This window comes from Propithecus coquereli, unplaced genomic scaffold (assembly GCF_000956105.1).
Source record: "Propithecus coquereli isolate 6110/MARCELLA unplaced genomic scaffold, Pcoq_1.0 Scaffold111, whole genome shotgun sequence".
Lineage (NCBI taxonomy): Eukaryota > Metazoa > Chordata > Mammalia > Primates > Indriidae > Propithecus > Propithecus coquereli.
In genome coordinates, this window is record NW_012135081.1 from 3,015,935 (window position 1) to 3,028,233 (window position 12,299).

A 12,299-nucleotide genomic window follows, 5' to 3' on the forward strand; every position below is an offset into this window, starting at 1 on the left:
GTGCACAGCACACGGTAAATGCTCGATAAATGCTAACTATAAAGGTGTAACACAGATTTGGAAGGACCGGAGGAGGGGACAGAAAGGGACAGTGCATCCCTGGCCTCTGCTTAGTGGCTGATGTCAGGACACAGAGTCCCCAGCTTGTGGTGCTGATGTCCTGTGGTGGCTAGCTGCTCTTTAGACACCAGACGCCGCCTTCCACTTCCTCCTCTCACTTCTTATTCGGGCACCGCTGACGACAGAGACTCAGCTGGGCCATCCCCGCCTGCCTCTCCCACAGGCTGGCAGTCATGGTAACAAACATAATGGGGGGATGGTCCCTAAGACAGGGTCAGACAATGGCTGAGGATCGCCCCCCCAACCCTGAGCACCCACTCAGCTTGGGCTCATCCCCAACCCCAGGAATCGACTCCATGGCAAGGCGCTGCCCGCGGGGAGAGGGGGCTCTGAGCCCAGCGTCAGGAGTGGAGGAAAGGGGTATAGCAGGGACCATTCCAGACCCCCGGAGGGGACAGGCCAGAATTAAGCCTACTGGTTTTAGGGTTTCCACCTCTTCTCTTTCCCCTAGACGTGGGAAGGGGAGGCGGCTTCCTTCAGCTCTTCCGGGGCAGCTGTGCAAAGGGGAAATCCTGGGCCCTCTCACTCCCTGGGGGCTTCTGCGCAGTCAGTTCAGGGGCGTCTCCTCCCTCCTCCTTCAGGGACCTCACCCCTCCCGCCCCACAGGCCCTCTGCCTCTCTCCCCTGGCCTAAAGTCTCCTGCAGCCCCTTGGATCTTCTTGAATCTTCCCCTGGAACCCCCAAGCTTCATTACAATGACCCCTTACTGTGTCCCTCTGCCCCATGAATAGACGATGCGCAACGCCCCTTCGTAGAGCCCCTCCAGGCAATGCCCCTTCACAGACCCCCTCCAGGTATCGCGTAGACCCCTGGCTCGCCCCGGGATGTCTTCTCCCTCCTCCCCTCCGCGGCTAGGTTTCCCCCATTGAGTGTCCCCTGCCTGGCCAGCCGTCGAGCGCTGTGGGCGGGGCTCCGGGGCAGCTGCCCCCCGAGGGGCGGGGCCTGCCTCGCCTGGGGGCGAGGCCACCGGAGGCCGCGCCCGGCGGGGTTCCTGGAGCCTATAAAGCGAGGCGACCCGCTGCCCGCCCGGCTGGCATCCCCAAGCCTCCGCCAGTCCCGCCGAGAGGAGCCAGCGCCGCCACCGAGGGGCGCCCGGCGCCGGAGCCATGACTCTCCGCCGACTCAGGAAGCTGCAGCAGAAAGAAGAGGCGGCGGCAGCCCCGGACCCCGCCACCCGGGCTCCCGACTCGGAAGTCGCTCCCGCCGCTCCCGCCCCGACTCCGGCCTCGGGCCCCCCTGCTGCAGCCGCCACCCCTGGGCCCCCCGGGGACGAGCTGTATGCTGCGCTGGAGGAGTATCACCCTGCGGAGCTGTATCGCGCGCTCGCCGTGTCCGGGGGCACCCTGCCCCGCCGAAAGGTGCGTCCCCCAACCCCACCCTCAGCTCCCGTGACCCCCAGCGTCCCTTCCTCTGGACCTGCTGAACCCCACCACATCCCCCATCAGTGCCTGCTCACCTCACAGTATTATCTCCTCGGGGTCCACTGAGTCCCCCACCTTGTTCCCCAGCCCACCCACAGGCCCCCATAGACTCCCCTCGGCCCCCTCCTCAAAAGGTGCAAGGCCCCCGCCCGCGCCCCCGCTGCTCTGAAGGCTGTGGCCCTCGCCTCCGGGCCGCCCCTAATCCGGAGGCTCTCCACTCTGCTCCCCACACGCCGCCGCCCCGTCTGGCTCCCTCTCTCCTTCCTGGACTCTTCCCCAGCACCCTCTTTCCCCTGCTCGCTCCATCTGGCTTTCTGCTCCGTGCCGCGCCTCCCGTGTCCAGGTGTGTCGAAGTCCCCAGGACCCCCTCGCCCGGGCCTCTCCGGTTGGAGCCAGGAGGGCTAGGGAGGCGGTGCCGCCGCTCGCCCCAGACTAGTTGAGGGTCCCAGAGCCCTGGATGGGAGAGGGGGGCCTGCGGTCGCGCCGCGTGCGTTCTCACGCCGAGGGGTGCGTGGGGTGCCGCGGACTCAGGAGAGCACACCCTTCGAGGGGACACCCGGATTCCTGGGCTCGGGGCCGGCCGCCTTGTCCCGCGTCTGACGTGCGGGGTGCGAGGGCCAGAGCTCCCTGGACCTCAGCCGGAACCGGACGCGGTGGGAGGGGTCGCAGGGCGCCCCCGGGGCAGGAAGGATGCTGGCCGCTCCCACCCCAAGTCTCCCCCTCCGCCAGCCGGGCTCTTCCTCTGGCCCGAGGGGACCTGAGCGCTCAGAAGCGACTTGAAACCCAGGTTAAGGAGAGGGGCCTGGTGGCCTTTCCCCACTCAGACCCCTCCTCCTACCCTGGCCCCGGCTCCCCCCCACACAATGAACAGCTTGTTGAGAATTTGCATTTTATGAAAATCGGGTTGAAAGACAAAGGGGTCTCTCTGTGCTGCCCAGTCCTTCCTCCTTGGCCCATTTGGGTACTGTCCCCTCCCCTGAGGCCAATCTTTGGTTCTGGAGAAAGAGGACTCCCTTCTTTTCCTTGCCTTGAGGCAGCTTGGGGGGGGAGTTAACAAGGGCACAGACCTGGAAAGCCCTGGGCTGTTTGGCTGCTCTGGGACTGGGCTTCCTCCAAGGACCAAAAATTTAGAAAGGGAAAGACATTAGTTTATCAAGGGCCCTGAAAAGACAGGAACCTTTCAGCTCTGTCGCTTCTCCCCCAAAAAAGAACTCCCAATCTCTCTCCTTAAGTATAGTGAGACTTACTGTCAAGTTTGATATCTAAGAAATTTTGTGTCCCAGAAAACAACAAAATATATGGTAATATTGAGAGACCGAGGTGTAGCTGTGCATAGCTGGTCATAGCTAGTCACCTGCAGCTGGGATCCATAGCTGGTCCCTGAACAGCCTGTACTTTAGGAGACATGGCACCTCTGTCTCCTTCTCTTACACGTGCTGGCCGCGATTGCCAGTCCCCTGACCCCAGCTCTCCCAAGCCACACTGTCTCTGGCTGAGAAATTAGGTGGAGAGACCCGACTGTCAGGGGGAAATGGAATATCCCCTGGAATACCTTGATAGGTGATCCCAGGGGTTTGGATGCCTGCCCTTCTTTGAATCCCACTGGGGAAGAGCCCCCACCTCAGCTTTCAGAGTCTGGAAGGCCTGAGCCCCTACAGGCATGGGCCTAGGGGGTGGAGACCATTCTAGAGTAATGACCCCCACCCCTACCCCTGCCAGTGTGGAAACCAGCAGGAGGCTTAGAGTTCCATGCGTCTGGAACCCAAGAGGATGATTGTGACCCTGCAGTCCCAGGTATGGGAGTATATCCTGGGGAGAAAGCTAAGGAGTGAGGCCAATAGTAGCAATCAGCACTAAAGCAGGTGTGGCATTGGGAAGGGACAGACAGGCAACAGAAGTGTGGTGTTGTGTCCAGACCTGGAGCCCAGGTGAGGGACCTCCTAGAGTAGGGCTCTCAGCATCCGCTCAAGGACAGTCCCCCTCTTACCTGCTCTTTCCTGACTGTCTTCCCACCCAGGGCTCAGGATTTCGCTGGAAGAATCTCAACCAGAGTCCTGAGCAGCAGCGGTGAGTCACCTCCACCCAGCTCCTGCCACGGTCCAAAAGGGTGCAGTGCTGGGGGTGGGGGGTGGGCACACAGCATCTCAACCCTACTGGCTGTGGTGAGAGTCATTCTCCCACCCTCTAAGCAGGGCTCCCCCGCTGGGAGAGGAGGGCAGGTGGGGGTGTGGGCTGTATGAAGGGGTGGCAGAATAAGGAGGTGGGGACTTTTGAGTCATTAGATGCTCCTCAGCTCACCCCCAGCCTCTGCCAGTTACCCTTCCCTGGGGAGATCTGGATCATGAGAGCTGGGAGGTGGGGGAAGCAGGCGAAGTTTGTGGGGATGTCCTAACCAGGCCTCCTAGACTCCCCTGAGCCCTCCCAGCCCCAGGAAACCCCAGGGCCCTAGTCCCTCTCCGCGCTATGTCCAGCTGCTTGGATCTGGCTACCTGCCTCCAGAGTCTCAGTCCTGCTCTGGCCCCACCCTGTGGCAGCCCTCTTAGGAGGGATTCAAGATGTGGGCAGAAGTAGGTGCTGACCCCAGGACCTGGGACCCCACAGCTTCCCTTCTCTGCCCATATCTACCCCTGATTTAGGCTTGACTTCCTCTCAAATGGATCAGCAAACTATGCCAGCTGGCCAGATTGGCCTGTTTGGCCCTTGAGCTAATAATCATTTTTATATTTTTAAAAGGGTTGCAAAAAATAAAAGCAAAGAGCAGTATGTGACAGCGGCCGTATGGGGCCCACAAAGAAAGCCTAAAATATTTACCATCTGGCCCTTTGCTGACCCTTCCAGAATACCAGAGAACACTGGGGTAGACATGGAACTCCCAGTCACCCTGCTCCCTGCCCCAAAACGTGCAGAGGGGGAAAGGCCTGTGGTTCAAAGCATTCAAAGTGAGAGTAGCTCGGGTTGGAGCAGGGAGGTGTTGCTCAGCATTTGGGGGAATATCTCGGTCAGGCTGGGAGCTGAGGGGCCTAGGCTCCAGGGCCTGTCTTAGGCTGTGAAACTTGAAGGGGCCTTTGGAGGCTGCTTTCACTCTGCCTCTGGCTGGGCGGGAAGGAAGGGGGTGGGGGTGGGCAGAGGAAACTCTGGGCTCCCCCAGCAGGCGAGCATCTGGAGTGGCTCCAGACCATTGTGTCCAGTGGGCAGGCCTGCAGTGCGGGAAGGGGCGGCCTGGAGCCTCCCCTCCCCCAGCCCCACATCTGGTGGGCTGGCCCCACCGCAGCTGGGAGGAGCAGCTGTGGTCTGGCTGAGCCTCGTGACTGGCCTCTGGGGGAGGGGCCAGTCCTCTCTCCAGTGCTGTAGAGCAGAGGTGGCTCCCAGCTGGGGCTGAACTTGGGGCCTCAGCTAGTCTTACTAGCTGGCACTAGTGCACTAGTGGCACTCTGGGGACCAGGCATTCCCAGTGCCACCCTCCCTGCAGCAGAGGCTAGACTGATTCTGTGCAGCTCCACCAGGCCAATTTCAGTTGGGTATGGGAAGGACATAATCTATGATGACAGTGAGTTGTCACTGGAAACCGTGAGTCCTGCTGGAACGTTCTAGACCAGACCCAGCCTCTGGGGAGGTCCAAGACATGAGACCGACATCATCCTTTCAATCCTGATAGTCTTGACCCTGTGTCTCCTGTAGGAAAGTGCTGACTTTGGAGAAGGAGGATTATCAGACCTTCGGCTTTGAGATCCAGGTGCGAGAAGCTGCGTGCTGAGGGATGAGGGGTTGGAAGGCCGGTGTGAGGGATGGATAGACCCACGCTGCCCCACCTGAGGGTGCCCTTGTCTGTTACAGACTTACGGCCTTCACCACCGGGAGGAGCAGCGCGTGGAGATGGTGACCTTTGTCTGCCGAGTTCATGAGTCCAGCCCTGCCCAGCTGGCAGGGCTTACACCAGGTGGGGCCCGGGCCTAGGACACAGGGCTTTGGGAAGGGACTATGACCTTACTCCCAAGCAGAAGGGTGAGAAATCCCTCCTGAAATCAATCCCCTTCCTCCTCTTACTTTGAGAAGGCCAGAAAGAAGAATGGATAGAAGCCAGGCTTTAGATCCAGTAAATTTGCCATTTTCCATGTGATCCTACATTGTCCCATCTGCAAAATGGGGGTAATAATATGTTCCCCCCGTCCCCCCCTCACAATGAGGGGATTCCCTGGGCACAGCGCCAAGGCCTGGTGAACAGTGGATGTTGCTGCTGCTGCTGTTTCGCTCCCTCCTGGCAATCTGGCAATCCAGCCAGCGCAGGAGCTGGGGAAGAAGCCCCCACATTCCATTAGATCTGCTTGACATTGGGGGTCGGGTCCTATTCAGCCCCAACCTGGCCCAACTCTGGGGAACCTATGTTACTTCCTCGAACAAGGAAATGATGCCTCAATAGGAGACCCCCGGGATCAAGCAAATCTAGAGTCTCCAGGTTCCAGGAAGGGGCAGCCTGAGGCTGCATGAATCACTGCCCTCCCCCCAATTCTAGCACCATTTTTGCCCCTAAGCCCTTACACCTCCTTGTCCACTTACCAGAAGCTTTTGGTAGCTGTCTTGGTTCATTTTCTGTTGCTATGACAGAATACCTGAGACTGGGTAATTGATAAAGGAAAGAAGTTTATTTAGTTCATGGCTCTGGAGGCTGGGCAGTTCGAGATTGGACAGCTATATCTGGCAAGGGGCTCATGCTATGTTATAACATGGTGGATGGCATCTCGTGGAGGAAGCACATACAAGAATGGAGAGTAGGCACATGCAAAAGAGACAATACACAAGCGGCAAGCTCACTTTATATTAATAACAATCTGCTGTTAAGGTAACTAATGGCTCTGCCAGAGCAAGAACTCACCCCAGCAAACAGCAGTAATCATGAGGGCAGATGCCTCATGACCCAAATGTCTCTCAAAGGTCCTACCATCTCTCAACACGGTTACGCTGGGGATGAAGCCTTGGCCTGAGTTTTGGTGGGGACAAATCACATTCAAACCATAGCAGTAGCCAAGTGGTATATTGCAACTTTGCGAAGTAGTTTTGCACTCTCCCCACTATCATCCCTGAGGTAGCCACAGCAGGGATCCATACCCCCTTTCACCAATGGGAAAGGGTCCTCCGAGACAGTGGTATGCCTTGCCTGAGGCCTGGAGGCTCTACGGTGGCACAGGGTATCAGAAACCGAGGCCTCATGCCTGGGGCCAGGATTCCCAGCTGGGTGCTGCTCTTGCCCCCTTCCTGTCTCTACTGGGTCTCATGGCAGGCATGGGCTGGACAGAAATAACCAATGGGGACAGCATAGGGGCCCGGGAGTGCTCAGCCTTTAAGGACAGCTTCCTGAGGGTGTGGTTAGGGTGTGGGTGTATGAGGGCCCAGCCCCTCTGAGGTCCCCAGACCCTCTGCTGGGGTGCTGGGCCAGAACAAGTTGGTAGTCACTAGAGGCAGGGAAGAGTAGCTGTGGTTCTTAGTGTGTAATTTGAATGCGGTGAAAGAGATGTCAGAGGAGGTCTCCCCAAAACTGTGAGGAGTCGGGGAAGGGAGTTCAGGAGTATTCCTGGGGCTTGCTACTCTTCCCTTTCCGGCCAAGGTAGAGGGCTGGAATTCTTCCATCATGCCCCGTGGAGCAGATGCTGAATCCCTCTCTGCCTGGCAGGGGACACCATTGCCAGCGTCAATGGCCTGAATGTGGAAGGCATCCGACATCGAGAGATTGTTGACATCATTAAGGCATCTGGCAATGTTCTCAGGTATGTCTATCTAGGTGCTGTGGGGCCTGAGGGTTCTTGGGCTCAGCCTCTTGGTTTCCTCAGCCTGGGGGCTCACTCAACCTTTGATCCCCCAACCTCAGACTGGAAACTCTGTATGGGACATCAATCCGGAAGGCGGAACTGGAGGCGCGCCTGCAGTACCTGAAGGTAGGGGAGCCCAGTGATGTCCAGCCTCCTCTCTTCTTCCCAAGCCCCTGCCCTTCAGCTCCTACTCCTTTGTAGGGGATCATTTATGTCTGAACCTCCTTTAACCTTGAGTTTCTTCTGTCTGTTCCCTGATCCCTCACTCTGTACGCACATCCTGCTAGTTTCCTGGTAGCTCCTGACAGTGGGGTGGGGTCTCTTGCAGCAAACCCTATATGAGAAGTGGGGAGAATACAGGTCCTTAATGGTGCAGGAGCAGCGGCTGGTGCACGGTGAGTAGACTGGGGGGTGAAAGGCCACTTGTTCCCCTACCGACACCCCCTCCTGTGCTTCCGCCTCAGAACTAGTGGGTTATTCCCCTCTCCAAAGTGAAGAAAGTTTTGTTGAGCTACTACTTTGGGTACAATACTGCCCTGGGCTGCTACACACACGTTATTTTCACAATAGCTCTCTGAAGGTAAGTACTAGATAGTATCCTCCCCATTTTACAGACGGGAACACCAAGGCTCAAGGAGCTTGTTTCAATCTTTTCCAAGGCCCTGGTGTCTTAAGTGGTCCTCCTAAGGCGCTGAGTTATGATTCCTGTTTTACAGACCAGGGGAGTGGGGCTCAGGTTTGTGACTTGCCAGGGCCACACAGATGGTCGATAGGAAGGAACTAAGATCCCGAGCTCATGCCCTCTGACCCTTTGCCGAGGACACATCCGGCCCCAGGCCTGAACAGCCCTCCCTGTGCTTTTCTGCCTCGGCAGGCCTCGTGGTGAAGGACCCGAGCATCTACGACACGTTGGAGTCGGTGCGCTCCTGCCTCTATGGTGCGGGCCTGCTCCCCGGCTCGCTGCCCTTCGGGCCTCTGCTCGCTGTGCCCGGGGGCTCCCGCGGCGGCGCACGGCGGGCTGGGAGCGACACCGACGAAGCCGTCTACCACACGTGCTTCTTCGGGGACTCCGAGCCACCGGCGCTGCCACCCCCACCTCCGCCCGCCCGCGCCCTGGGGGGCCCCGCCGAGGCCCCGGACCCCGGATCGTGCCCCGGGCCGCGGGCCGCGCTGAGCCGCAGCGCCAGTGTGCGCTGCGCGGGCCCCGGGGGTGGCGGGGGCGCGCTCTGGACTGAGGCCCGCGAGCAGGCCCTGTGCGGCCCCGGCCTGCGCAAAACCAAGTACCGCAGCTTCCGCCGGCGGCTGCTCAAGTTCATCCCCGGACTCAACCGCTCCCTAGAGGAGGAGGAGAGCCAGCTGTAGGGACGAGGGCGGGCAGGGGAGGTATTTATTTATTTATTCATTCGTATCAGCCAGTACAAAGCGAGGGTGCCGGGCCAGGAGGACCCCAGGAGCCCAAAGCAGCGGGAGAGGGTCCTTGCGAGCCCTGGCAGGCTCGCTGAGGGAGTGGGGGGCCCAGACCCCTTCTCTCCTCCTCCCCTAAACCACAGTGAGAGCTGGGGCAGGGGGAGAACCAGGCAATCGGGATTGGGAGAGGTTTGGGGGCCAAAGATGGGTCGTGCTATCGTACAGTCTGGGTCAGTAGTGCCTTGTGGGGTGTCCAGGAACACTCCCCCACCGGGGAGTGGGGGACCCTGTCCCACGAAGCCCTCTCCTCAGCTTTACCTGCTCCCCTGGCCCTTAGCCCTGGGGAGAAATGGCCCATGGTGGGCCGTCCCCCACCCTCCACACACACACAGTTCCAGTGACCAGTGGGCCCCAGGGGGCATAAGGTGCTGGTCCCCTCCCTCCTAGCCTTGACCCCTAAGGGCTTGGCCCCTTCCAGGGGCCTGTAACTACGTGGGGTCCTGGGATAGGGGTCCTGGGTTCTGTGCACCTTGGGGACAGGAGCCAGCATATTCAGGTGGGGTGGGGGCAGCACAGACTGTTCCACCGTTTTGCATATTGTTGCTTCTGAACCACAAAGTATATAAAATTGATGGTTTTTTGCATCTGTGTCAGCGTGGTGACTGCTTGAGGGGGAGGATTGGGCTCGGGCAAGCTCTGACTCTGCCGTGCAGCCCCCTCCAAACACACACATGCACACGCACTATGTTTTACATCTTATTTTCTTGCAGCCTGAAGCCAGGGAAATAGTCTGGGAGATTTTAATGTACATGTATGGGCCTGAACTAGAGGCGCCACACCCTCATCAGACCTTGGGCCTCTTGTTTAAATACATCTTGAGCCTCCCTCCCCAAATACCCACAACAGGTGGTGGCCAAGGCTTGTCTAAAGTCCTTAACTATCCCTGTGGAAATAAACATGCTTGACACCCCTCTGTTCCCATTCTGAGGTCTCCCTTGAGGGGCAGAAGCCAGATCTGCAAGGCACCTTAGCCATCATCCCCCCAGCCTGTGACAGGCCCCCATCACTGCTCACTCCACTGTTCTAGAACTCAACAGATTCCAGTACTCTTAGAATGAGATCCAACTCCTGTGCTGTGGTGTCTGACCCCTGCCAGCCTCCCCTGACTCCCTGCTCTGGCTGCAGCAGCTGCCGTACCTGGTGCACTTCAGACCCCCTTCCATCGGGGTCTCTGCAGTGCTCTTCCCTCCTGGGGCTCCTTCAGTCCTCAGCTCTGCCCCCCAAAGGCCTTCCCAGCCAGTTGAAAAGACAGTCATACCCTCCTCTGTGACAGATCCCTGTTTTATTTCCATCATAGCATACATCACCATCCGAAATTGTCTTCACTTTTATGGGTTTTGATTTTTGCCTGCCCTCCCCACCCATCGGGATGTATGATCCTTGCTGTAAGACTCGGGGACCTTTTCTGTCTGAGTCACTGCTTGCTTCTTGCCTGCCACTATCACGTAGTAGAGCCTCTATACAGTGTGTGCTAAAGCATCTCCAGGAGGTGTTCACCACCTTCTTTGAGGTGACCTAAGGCAAGTGACCTGTCTGCGGTCATACAGCAAGCTAGTGGCACAGGTGGCCTTGGGTTTGAGACTCCTGCTCCAGTGCTCTTCCCGGGCAGTAACCAGCATACACTGGGTGGCTTTAAGAGAGGTCTACCTGTACCTTTCCACTCTCTTCCCTCCTGCACCACTGTACTTGCCTCCTGAGTGGGTTCCCTGTTTCCTCTCTTGCCCCTGGCCCATCCCTTTTCTATACAGCAGTCAGGGCAGAGTTTTCAAAAAGGAAGATGGATCACAACCCTCCTCTGCTTAAAACTCTTTATGGCTTCCCCTGGAATAAAAGAATAAAGTCCAAACCTTTACTGTGGCCTGTCCATAACACATTGTCCCTCTGGGCAGACAAATTACAAAAGGGCATCCCTTTCTCTGGGTTAACAGCAGCCACAGAGGCCCAACAATTTGGCAGCTGGGAGCCTTTGTGCAGTGCCCAACTTCTGCAATTATATTGGAATGCCCTGCATGAGACCCTCCAGGAGCTGGTCCCTGTCTCTGTCTTCAATCTCAAGTTGTTTCTCCTTCCATGTCACTTATTATATCTAAGCCATACTGTTCTTTCTGTTCCTAATATGCCAAACCCTCTTCTGCTTCTGGCCTTTGCTCATCCTGTTCTCTCTGCCTGGAATACTCTCCTTTGCAAGACTGATTCCTCCATCCTCACATCTCAGCTTAAACATCACCTCCGCAGAGAGGTTCCCCTGATCTGATCTGGAGTAGTTCCCTGTCCCCATTATGCTTTACCTGGAGTCCCCGATTTTTTTTCTTTATGGCACTTTCTCCCAATTGGTAATTATACTGACAACTTTTGTATCTGTCTCTTGCCTTTGTGAGGGCAGGAACCCCAGCCTTGTTTAAAGTGGCACCTCAGGGCCTAACACGGAGCCTGGCACGCAGGAGGGGTTCAAGAAACACATGCCGAATGAGTGATGCCTCCCTGGGGCCACCCTGCATAGCAGTAACCATCACCTCCCACCTCGGCCCCTCCTCTGCTCCATCTGTAGCTGGCAGCTGTGGGCCCTTCTCCCAAAATCCCCTTGGGGCTGGGTGGTGGCTCCAGCCAGGGCACCTACAACTGGCTGCCCTGCCCTCCCCAGTCCTGGGAAGAGAGGACATTTGATTAAGAAAATGGAGCTTCCCCAGCTCCCTGTTTGAACAGCTGCTATGCAGCCATGACAAACATCAGCTCCCAGGGGCTCAGGTCTAGGGGAGGGGCCCTCTCACACCTTTGTTCCCAGAGCCCAGAGCTGCCGGGAGACCAACTGTCTGGGCACAGCCTAGCACCTTACTGGGCGGGGGTGGGGGTGGGAGCTGCAGGGAGATTTTTCCTCCCAGAGTAGATTTCCAACCCCTCTCCCACCAGTCTGTCCCCACTCCCTGCCATGCAGCTAGTCTGTTCCCTCCCTCCGGCTGATGGGGGCTCCTGGCCGGTGGCCGTGCGCACCCAGGGGAGGGTGAGGGGTGCCCAGGGCGGGTCTGGATCCCACCTCTCAGCTGATGAGATGACGGCACCAGCACAGCAGCCTCCTGCCGTGTAGGTGGGTGACAGGGAGTGACTAATGTGCGAGCTGCGATGCTAAAAATTAACCCAGGGATCGTGTTTGGCGGAGGGGGTGGGGGTGGATGGGAAAAGGAGCAGGGACTCAGAATACTGTGTGGTCGGTATTCCCCCTGCCCTGCCTCCCCTCTTTCGCCTCCCACCAGCCTTCTGCTCCTCTCAAAGCCTCAGGGGACTCTGAGGGAGCCCTTCCCCCCCCAGGACAGAAGGGGCCCCCAACAATTCCAGGTGAGGAGAGTAGACCCCACTCCAGGTCTCGTGCATGGTGGTGTGAGGACACGGTCCTGCAAATGGGGTTCTGGTCTGAGGTCCCCACAGACCAGAAGAAGGAGGAAGAGGTGTGAGGGTAGGGTCAAAGAGATGGAGAGGAATCAGTTGGGCCTGCAAG

At 58.1% G+C, this 12,299-nt stretch overlaps 1 protein-coding gene across 1 annotated transcript; it reads left to right on the top strand.

The window, feature by feature from the left end:
* Window positions 1–1,152: 1,152 nt before the first annotated feature.
* Window positions 1,153–9,393, top strand: GRASP (GRP1 (general receptor for phosphoinositides 1)-associated scaffold protein). The gene is made up of 8 exons (XM_012651147.1): window positions 1,153–1,478; window positions 3,559–3,608; window positions 5,220–5,274; window positions 5,376–5,478; window positions 7,207–7,300; window positions 7,402–7,468; window positions 7,671–7,737; window positions 8,217–9,393. The coding sequence occupies exons 1-8, from the start codon at window positions 1,227–1,229 to the stop codon at window positions 8,702–8,704; spliced, it is 1,176 nt and encodes a 391-aa protein (XP_012506601.1). The 5' UTR covers window positions 1,153–1,226; the 3' UTR covers window positions 8,705–9,393.
* The last annotated feature ends 2,906 nt before the right edge of the window (window positions 9,394–12,299 follow it).

Excerpts from the sequence above, each read along its gene's own strand:
- GRASP (XM_012651147.1), top strand. The coding sequence starts at position 1,227 with ATGACTCTCCGCCGACTCAGGAAGCTGCAGCAGAAAGAAGAGGCGGCG. Across the intron at positions 3,609-5,219 it reads CAGAGTCCTGAGCAGCAGCG|GAAAGTGCTGACTTTGGAGA; the intron begins GTGAGTCACCTC and ends TGTCTCCTGTAG. Across the intron at positions 5,275-5,375 it reads CCTTCGGCTTTGAGATCCAG|ACTTACGGCCTTCACCACCG; the intron begins GTGCGAGAAGCT and ends TGTCTGTTACAG.